At 41.5% G+C, this 10,186-nt stretch overlaps 1 protein-coding gene across 1 annotated transcript; it reads left to right on the top strand.

The window, feature by feature from the left end:
- The first annotated feature begins 618 nt into the window (after positions 1–618).
- napab (N-ethylmaleimide-sensitive factor attachment protein, alpha b) lies at positions 619–10,179 on the top strand. Its single transcript, XM_079514556.1, has 11 exons — positions 619–1,037; positions 1,953–2,032; positions 2,138–2,254; positions 2,423–2,469; positions 4,074–4,151; positions 5,664–5,719; positions 5,856–5,940; positions 6,124–6,228; positions 6,655–6,723; positions 8,580–8,630; positions 9,120–10,179. Exons 1-11 carry the CDS (start codon positions 940–942, stop codon positions 9,219–9,221), a joined length of 888 nt encoding a protein of 295 aa, XP_079370682.1. The 5' UTR covers positions 619–939; the 3' UTR covers positions 9,222–10,179.
- The last annotated feature ends 7 nt before the right edge of the window (positions 10,180–10,186 follow it).

Here is a 10,186-nt window from a genome sequence, read left to right as displayed (position 1 = left end):
CTATTATGCTGGCTGCAAGTCAGCATATCAGTCAGAGGGGCCACATCATAGGCCACACAAACCCATTTCCAGGGGCCCTAAATCAGCCTATGATTCTGACAGGAATTCACTATTTGGCACACTAATATGCATTTTGACAGGGGTAACCATGTTTTTAAATAGTTGTATGAGATTGTATGCTTATCAAACTGTAAAACATTGTATACATAGGCTATATACTATTATTTGATGTTTTACCAAACTGTAAAACAACACAGTGTGTGTATTGTGACCATGACACACAAATTGGTCATTGAGTGAACTTCTGTTGTGACCATAGTAGACATACATGTTGTAGGCCTATATATGTTTTTTTATTAGTAGTATTATTTTTTATTAGCAAATCTTGATAACAGTCATGACGTACAATGCATTACATACACAATACAAAACAAGACAAACACAAACATTGTGACGACGTTGCTGCTGTTGTTACTTCCCACATCACGTGACCGTGGGGCATCACATCACGTGACTCGAGTTGACGTGCGACAGAGACGTGCGACATCCGTCACCGTCACGTGACCGAGGTAACGGAGTAGTGGGATCAGTTGGCTTTTGGCCACGTTGCATATCCGCCCTGAATGAGAACCAGCGGACACGGAAAGGGTCTCTGTTGTTCTTACTTCTTGCCTGTAAAATGTGTGCGTAGGGCCTGACCGGATACCGTTTGTGGAGTAGGCGGGCTCTATGCAGGATGGCACCGGTGGCAAGTCACAATAGAAACCAGGCTTTCCACAGGTACTGCGGGAAGTGAGGTTACGATTACAGTGCACAGTGTGTACTGTACAGCAGCACCGCAACAATACATTACACTAGCAGAGCAGTTCAAGTATTGTGACCAGGCAGACATACACCACAGGAGGATACAACGGTGTGTTTAGTGCCAGTAACAACATCATGGACAACTCCGGGAAGGAGAGAGAGGCCGCGGCGTTGATGGCCGAGGCCGACAAGAAAGTCAAGTCGTCGACGTCGTTTTTCGGACAGATGTTCGGGTGAGTGTAAAATAAAAGCATTAGCACTGGAAAGCTAACGGCAGACAGCAATACACTTATGATGAGCCAACATCGCGGAAGAGGCGGTCGCTTATGCATAAGCATCATTAAAAAAAGAGAAATACAAAATAGCAGATCTGCAAGCTCACAACGCTCCGCTCGCGATGCGCTGCGACCATGTAAATCTGCGGGGTTCGGTGCACCGTACACCCAACACCGCCGTACTGCGAATTATATCATGAAAAAACAACAACTTGCTAGCTAGCATGGTGCTAACTCTGTCAACATAGTCGTGTAAAAATGAGACGTTATAACTGACGTAATGCGACTGTATTTACTGTAAGCAGGGTTGGTTGTGCAGTTGACAGATCTAATCATCGCCATCTGTCATCTAGCTGTGTGTATCATTGCTACTACTGCTAGCATTCTCTAATATTGATTGATTGAATACTTGTCAATCAATCAAACTCAAGTCATTTAGCTGATGAATTTTGATGAATTGAACATGGTGGACACTGGACCCTGTTGGAAACAAGTGTAATGCTTAATTGGGTCGTCCACTCACAGTTAACAGCCTTTGTATTGAGTTTGTGCTCGAAATGTTAATAAATATTTCAATCAATCAAAAAAGCTGTGCATCATTGCTACATTAACCCATAGAGTAATACAAGCATTAACCTGGTTGCTAGCATGAAGCATCTCTAACATAACCACTGTAGAACTAACACAGTCCACACTACTGCCATAAGTGCCATTTCAGTCTTTATTCAATGTATTCAAATGCGAAGGCTTCGCTTGTACACAGACATTATTATTATTATTATTATTTTTGTTGTTAGCCTCGTTGCTTCAAAGGCAACCACTAATTTCACCTTTTAATATTATTATTATTCTACTTGTCCTGTGTTGATGCAGTGGCTCGTCTAAAATGGAAGAGGCCTGTGACATGTACGCAAGGGCAGCAAATATGTACAAGATGGCCAAAAATTGGTGTGGTAAGAGCTATTTGTTTTCATCTCTCAGCAGTGTGAAAACTGCCCTTTAGTTATTTGTTGTTGTTGTTTTTTTTGTAATTGATTTATTCAAAATCTGAATTTCAGCTGCAGGGAATGCCTTCTCGCAAGCTGCCTGTCTTCACCTACAAATGCAGAGCAAACACGATGCAGCGACTAACTTCATAGATGCTGGAAATGCCTTCAAAAAAGCAGATCCACAAGGTAATCTTTACTTGGTGTCACATGTGTATGTTATGACAAGTGACAACACACAATTGTAATGGCCTATTTCACAACGCCAGCTTCCAGCTACAGTGAACTTGGTATATACAGACATGTATGTTTTATGGTCTTGCTTAGAACGTGTGTCTAATTGTCTTCTCTCAACAGAGGCCATAAACTGTCTAAACCGAGCTATTGAGATATACACTGACATGGTAAGACTCAAATTCTACTTAGTCCTTCAACTACCCATTGCTAATGTTGTTATTCATGCACCACATGTATACTGGACTTTGTATATTTTATTTGTGCTTTCCTGTTATTGAGCTATTTTGTGTCTCTTTAATTACATTATTATTACTATTACCAGTTATTTTCATGCAGCATGTTTATTTCTGTCAATTATCCATTTAATCTATTGCAAATTTACGCTCAATACAAGCCAAACAGACATTTAGAAAATAGAATTTTGTCTATTTCGGGCTGATTCAAGTTTAAAGCGTTAGAGGAGATTATGTTAAATAAATACTTTCCCATACTTAGAAGATCATAATGATTTGTCACTTATACAGTACGTGTATGTGCACTGAAATATTAGTGCAGCAGATCATGCCAGACTGCTGCAGACATTCCACCATATATAATAATAATAGCAGATTATATCTTGCTGTGAGCTAGGAGACCGACCATTTTACTGTAGAATAATAATAATAATGTCAACAAAACAAACAAACAATAAAACATTTTAACAACTTGAAAACCTAGTCGGGCCCCCACACATCCATAATGCTAGACGGTGCATGTTGTATTGTACATTGCACAGCTGTCACCCCCAGTGTACCAAATAGAGCAACACTTTGTACATGTGGTAGTGGTACACAATGGGACTAGGTAAAACCTTGTCTATTTGACCCACTTTGGCAGGGCGACTAGCGTTCTGTTCAGACCGACCAGTCCAACGAGCTGTAGCGTGTCAGTTAGTTTAGACTAGGGATGTCCCGATACACTTTTTTCACTTCCGATCCAATCCCTTCAATTTCTGTGTTAGCCGATACCGAATACCGATACCAGTGTCGTGATCTCATGTTGTGTTTATAGCTATCTAGCTATATATCTTGTGTTGTGCTTATAGCAGACTCCTCACTTAAATGTGCACTTGCAGTTTGGGCAACTCCAAAGCAAACTACACATGTCTCAACATTTTATTTACCTGCCATAGTGTCAACCCCTAACCCCTGTCGCGTGGTTAGACTGGCATATTCACCGATACGACAAATAAGGGCCGATCCGATACTTTTCCCGATACAGTATCGGGACATCTCTAGTTTAGACCAGAGTAACTAAACAACCACTGACGGGTGCTGTGGCATTAGTCCGACGATTATTCAGATGGCGCGTTGGTCCGACTCGCTACATTACGAACCCTTGCCCTAACCCTAACTGAAGTCATGTAGTCGGAGTAATGGGATGTCGGAATTATGGCCAGTCCTTCCCCCCCCGCTGACCATGATGGTGACAGTATAGCTTGCCAAAAAGAACATATTTTGACTTGGCTTGCAGATCTGTTCTTTTCGGCAAGCGACACTGTCATACAACATATAAATTAGGGACTTTAAGTAGCCACCCCAGGCATAGTTTCACGAACCTGTACAAATCACCATTAAACACAAGAGGATTTTGCTTGACTAGCCAGCATTACAGTGTGACAGACATACTCACTCATGCAGAGACATGGACCGTATCATTTGTTTTGTATTCCCCTGCAGTGTGCACACACAGCCATTCACATCTTTGTCTCTTTGATTTATTTTTCTTAAAGGGGAGGTTCACCATCGCAGCCAAACATCACATCACCATCGCTGAAATCTACGAGACTGAGCTGGTAGACATTGATAAGGTCAGAGGAAATACTCATCTTTTAAATTCACTTCTCATATTATTAGGCGTTACACTGAGTCTGCAACTCAAACTTTCAAAGACAGTGGCATGTCACCCAAATGTGAGTGTTGACCATTTGCAGCGGTTTGACCAAGAGCATATTTGAATCAAAACCCCCTACAAAGGCAACGGCATACAAGACACAGCAAGACACGTCTTCACGAACAATCAAACAAATGTAAATGATTCCAACCAAACACCATCCATCTTCAACCGCTTATCCGTAGTCGGGTCGCGGGGGCAACAGCTCCACCAGAGTGCTCCAGACTTCCCTCTCCACAGCAACATTAGTGACTTCCTCCTGGGGGATTCCGAGACGTTCCAAGGCCAGTGAGTCGATGTATTTCCTCCAACTGCGCCTTGGTCTGCCCCGGGGTCTCCTCCCAGTGGGACGTGCGTCGAGGACCTCCCTAGGGAGGCGCCCGCGAGGCATCCTAACCAGATGCCCGAACCACCTCAGCTGACTCCTTTCCAGGCGAAGGAGCAGCGGTTCTACTCCGAGTCTCTCTCGTGTGACTGAACTTCTCACCCTATCTCTAAGGGAGATGCCAGCCACCCGTCGAAGAAAACTCATTTCGGCCGCTTGTATTCGCGACCTTATTCTTTCGGTCATGACCCACACTTCATGACCATAGGTGAGAGTAGGAACGAAGATTGCTCGGTAGACAGAGAGCTTTGCCTTCTGGCTCAACTCTCTTTTCGTCACAACAGTGCGATACAGCGACTGCAATACCGCCTCATTTCCGTGATAGTCGGTGTGCCATATATAATTATGACGCCACATCAAAATTTATTCCCAGCTGATTTTGATTGTCCATAATAGGATACACATAACCTTTAGAAATATTTTCTAATAATAACCCACCTATCTCCGAGAATCTCTCGCCAGTCATGAGTTTGGAGTTTGAATGAATGCACAATTATGTGCAGGATGTAATTTGTAGAAGTGAATACACTTAATTTAACTGACTAAACCTTTTTGGAATATTTAATTTGAAAAAAAAAACGTCTCTCTCACACGAATGCCAGTGATCAACCTCCCCTGTGCCAATGTTGGCACCCGTGCCTAAAGGTTGCCTACCCCTGCACTACACAACACAGTGCCATACATACACTTAAATTCCACAGCAGTTTATTCCCTTCCAAGGATTGAGTTTAATAACCAAAAACAAAACAAACACAACAAGGAAGTGATCTAACGGCCTGGGCCTTGGCTCAGTGGTCCAGGCACCTTGGCTGGCAATCCAGTCTGGCAGTGTGCCGGACTCCCGATCCCGACGGCCTTTACTGAATGTCTTCCCCCCAATCTCTCTCCCTATTTCCTGTCAGCCTACTGTCTGTCCCTCCATACAAAAAAAAAACATAAAAAAAAAAGAAGCGATCTAACAAGGAAGCATTCCAGTCATGGAATATGTGTGTGCGTGTGCGTATGTCAGCAGCTTGTGTTTAAATATTTGCTATTTTTCGGCAGGCCATTGCTCATTATGAACAGGCAGCAGACTATTACAAGGGAGAAGAATCCACCAGGTAGCATTTATTTTTGATTTATTACTCAAAAAAAACAAAAACTGAATGGACGTTTGGATCCTCTTTGAATAATTGCAAATTGTGTATATTAATACAACCTTTTTCTTTCTCATTATTATTATTATTTCCTTTACAGTTCTGCAAACAAGTGCCTTCTCAAAGTTGCAACCTATGCAGCCCAGCTGGAGCAGTACCCAAAAGCCATTGAGATTTATGAACAGGTGTGATGACACCCTTTAAGTATGACATTGATATACACATGAATGTCCTTTCTGTTAATCACGTTGGGCATGTAAGCTGTCTGTGTCTATTGTCTATTCTCAATATTGTAAAGCACTCGGAGCTACATTCGATATATTGGGCTACACAAGTTAGAAATAATTATTGTTGTTCTCTGGTTGTAGGTTGGAACCCATGCAATGGACAGCACACTGCTGAAGTACAGCGCCAAGGACCACTTCTTCAAAGCAGCGCTCTGTCACTTCTGTGTTGACATGTTCAATGCAAAAGTAAGATCCACATGAACTCATTTATTGACAATGACGTCTTTCACGTGTTTTGTTTCCCAATGGCGCTCCTGCTGGTTTTTAGGTTCTTATTGATTCAGATTTTAGAATGGTCTCTCTGATATCCACCATCTAGCAGCACCCCCGTCGCTATGTAACGCTCTGCTCCGCTGTGGTCCGTCACCACCATTGATTTCTTTCTCGGAATTTGAGACCGAGGTGTTTGATTTGAATTGAACAGAATGTTGGCGTTAGTGGCTCAACTCCTGTTTTCACACCACATTGTTCACCACTAGGGGTTGACAAATCACAACCTTTGACACAATGAACTGTTCAGTTCAGCCCAATTTGGCTTTTAAAATGTATTACAAACCATCTTATCAGGTTTGGAAATGTGAGTGTGAAATGCCTCTTCATGTCGTCCCCTAGCTTGCTGTACAGAAGTATGAAGAAATGTTTCCAGCCTTTTCAGATTCTCGAGAATGCAAGCTGTTGAAGGTAGGTCTTTTGTTGTTAACTTGAATTCCTTTTTTTAATTTTTTATTCACGATTTTTGTAACCCCCCTTTTCTTTTGCACCCGGTCCCAATTGCTTAAGCTGTAATCCTGGGCACTACTCTCCCTCTGCCAACCTGGGGAGAGCCCCAAACTGAGCTCATGCTTCCTTCAATGTATGAGGAATGAGCAAGCCACTTCGTATCACCCGACAGGGGGGGGGAGTTTCCCTAGTAGAACGTAGCACGTGGAAGGATCATGTTATTCCAAGAAGTTCCTTTCCCTTCCATCAGGTGCCCTTGGCTGGCCAGGTCGGGCAGTATAGAGAAACCATGATTACTGCATGTTTTTTGTAGAGGTACCTACCCTAGGAGACATGGGGAGAGCATGCAAACTCCAAACCTTTTCGCCAACCCCACCTAGGGTATGTTCGCTGATGATGCGGAGGAGAGAGCACACCCACAGCGTCCCTCAACCTATAGGCCAGTCAATCGAAGCAAAAAAGCGGCGTGGCCCGAAATAAATTGTAAATAGTAATGTGATATAGTTGTTAATGGTCCTAATACCCTCCTACATCATATTAAAAGTTTTCCTTCATGGATTTAGTGGAACATACTTTTTTCAGGTCAAAAGGCCGGTTAAAATAAAGAAATAAGCCACAAGAGGTCTCAGGTTACCGTGTATTTTACAATGGGTGAGAGGCGTGGTGAGACACGATGACATAAAGTGTGGATTATCGGTGAGATTTACAGTCATGTGACGGTAACCAGCCAATCAAGTATTGGGACTAACCGTTTTAGAAGGCCGTTTTAACCCCTGAATTATTTCATTCACAAATTGTAATGTTATTTGGATGACCCTAAGGATCATAAAAAAATTGACTGGCCTGGACCTTCTAGCTTTGAGGCGACAGCGCTACCGACTGCGCCACCGTGCCCCCAACTTGGAAGTCCTGGGCGGGAGCCGGGAACCCCTTTTGGTGTTTTAAGCATTATGTAATACTTTAGCTATTGAAAAATAGCAGATCTACAAGCTCATAGCGCGGCACCGAGTGCTGCACTATGAGCTTGTAGGTCTGCTATTTTTGAAAAATCGTGAAAATGTAGTGCAAATCTTTGAATATATATATTCTTTCAGAGCGAACATTTTTAACTCAAATCTTTTCTTCTGGGGAGGTCCCTGGAACTACATATTTTCAGATGGGGGTCGGCGGCCAATTACATAAATTTTTGGGGGTCCTTGACATGAAAATGTATGAGAACGACTTGAGAATGACATGGATTTTACAAGAAAACTGTCAGGATTTAGAAGACATTTGTAGAATCGTCCTCAGGTCAAAATGGGTTAACCCATTTAGGACGGAACCCCCTTTTGGTGTTTTTACCCTACAAGATGTTCTTGAAGGGTAAATGTACTGTATGCTATGTACAGTATAGCAGCATACCATTTTTGTACATGATCTTTCTGAAAGCTTAGGTCAGGATTTAAGAAGGCGTTTTTAGAATCGGCCTCAGTCCAAAATGGGTTAAACCATTTAAAACTTAGATCTGATGTTGTCTCTATTGTATAATGGTATGATTATAACTAGAAAAAGTGCCTGGTGGAGACAATTTTATTTACACAAGTTTAGAAACGAACGCATCCAAATAGTTGGTATGAGGTTTTACAGTTCACCAGGAATTTACTTGGGCACGTACGTGTGGTGCGCTAACGAGCATTAAACAATTAACAGATGAACTAGCAACAACACATCGGCATGCCGTACTCGTGCAGCAGCCGGATATCGCAGAGCATAATTATGTACATTCATTTTAGAGCTGAGTATGTTGGAATCTAAATGTCATTATGCCATTCTTACAGAAACTTCTAGACGCCTTTGAGGAACAGAATGTGGATGCTTATACTGATTCGGTGAGCAGATGATTACAAAAATACTTATGTGATCAACATATTATTATTAGAGCCTGACCAATCTATTGGTTTGGCCAATAGATCGGCCATTATTTGAACTTTTCCCGATGACATTAATATCAGCAATTACGCTGTCAATGTAGCCTGATTTCTTTTTGGGCAGGAACCCCTTTTGGTGTTTTAATGGCTAAAGTATAATATAATGCTTAAAACTTTTAAGCATTATATTATACTTTAGCTATTGAAAAATAGCAGATCTACAAGCTCAAATATATTAAATATATATGATATATGTAAATATATTGCATATAATTTTTGGGGTCCTTGACAGTGAATCAGTGAACCACTGATATAGAAACATGAGGTTTTTCAGAAAAAATATACATTTAAAAAAAAAGGTTTTTAAATGTAGGTAAAAGTTCATATTTGGTCACTAGGTGGCAGTAATGTCCTTACCTTCTTTCGCGTGTGTTTGGTGTGCCTGCCCAGGTGAAGGAATATGACACCATCTCCAGACTGGACCAGTGGCTCACTACCATGCTTCTGCGCATCAAGAAAACCATACAGGAGGATGAGAGTGACCTGCGTTGACCACCAGCTCTTCTTCAATCCTTCACAAGCATATTGTTATTACCCCCGCCCTGTTTGTTTGCCTTTTATCCTCCTGTGTTTTTCTGACCAACAACGAACCCCTTTGATCTTAATTTACCGAAACTGTGCAGGACCTGTTTTACCAAGTGCAGTAGTTATTTTTTGCCCCGATCGCTTCACAGTCCCTACTCGCATCATGTTTGTTAACTTGTGAAAAACACTACTTTTACGAGTACACGCCACGCTTCATGTGTAACTTATACTTTGGTGTGTGCTATAGTGTCACACGTCGAACAAATAAGTATAAATAAGGCGTGGTGTGTTGGTGTCATGATTCATCGCACCATCAATACCAAATATACTTCATACCAGCATTCTGCTGACTGTAGAGATAGCAATACAAAACAACGGTATATATGTATATAAAAAATAAATAAATAAATAACTGGCCCAAATCAGCCTTTTACCTGAAGTAGCTGGACTGGTTCTTGTCACTGGCAAGCCTACTTAAAATGTACTAAAGGTCACACGTGCATGTCATCTGTCACTCATGGGCTGGGCATGCTGTGCAATGCAACTGCATGACCCCAAATGAAATGGTACAGCAAATAATTGAATAACCCTCTGCCTTATATTGCAAAAATTCTCAGGAATTGTCTGATAGATTTGATGTAAATCCATGCTTTTGTTTTGGAAGCATATCTATTTTTAATTTGTCACATATCACATGGCATTTGTTCCACAAAATAAGACATGATCAATTATATTTTCTTGGTTTAATATAGATGAAAATATGCCCCCCCCCCCACACACACAACTCTCCTTTTCTGTTTTTTTAAGGCCTGCATATGATGCAATATATAAAATAAATGAGCTTTACTAATTTCATCACTGTGTACCTGATCTGAAAAATGTTATGTTATCTGTCAAACCCTTCGAATAAAGTGAATTTCAAATCTGTAATA

This window comes from Electrona antarctica, assembly GCF_951216825.1.
Source record: "Electrona antarctica genome assembly, chromosome: 11".
Classification (NCBI taxonomy): Eukaryota; Metazoa; Chordata; class Actinopteri; order Myctophiformes; family Myctophidae; genus Electrona; species Electrona antarctica.
This window is presented reverse-complemented; position numbering and strand designations above follow the sequence as displayed.

What these genes read in the sequence shown, in the direction of transcription:
- napab (XM_079514556.1), top strand. Translation starts at nt 940, where the DNA reads ATGGACAACTCCGGGAAGGAGAGAGAGGCCGCGGCGTTGATGGCCGAG. An exon ending in CAAAAAAGCAGATCCACAAG is followed by an intron (nt 2,255 to 2,422) that starts GTAATCTTTACT and finishes TTCTCTCAACAG; the next exon opens with AGGCCATAAACTGTCTAAAC. An exon ending in CCATTGAGATTTATGAACAG is followed by an intron (nt 5,941 to 6,123) that starts GTGTGATGACAC and finishes CTCTGGTTGTAG; the next exon opens with GTTGGAACCCATGCAATGGA.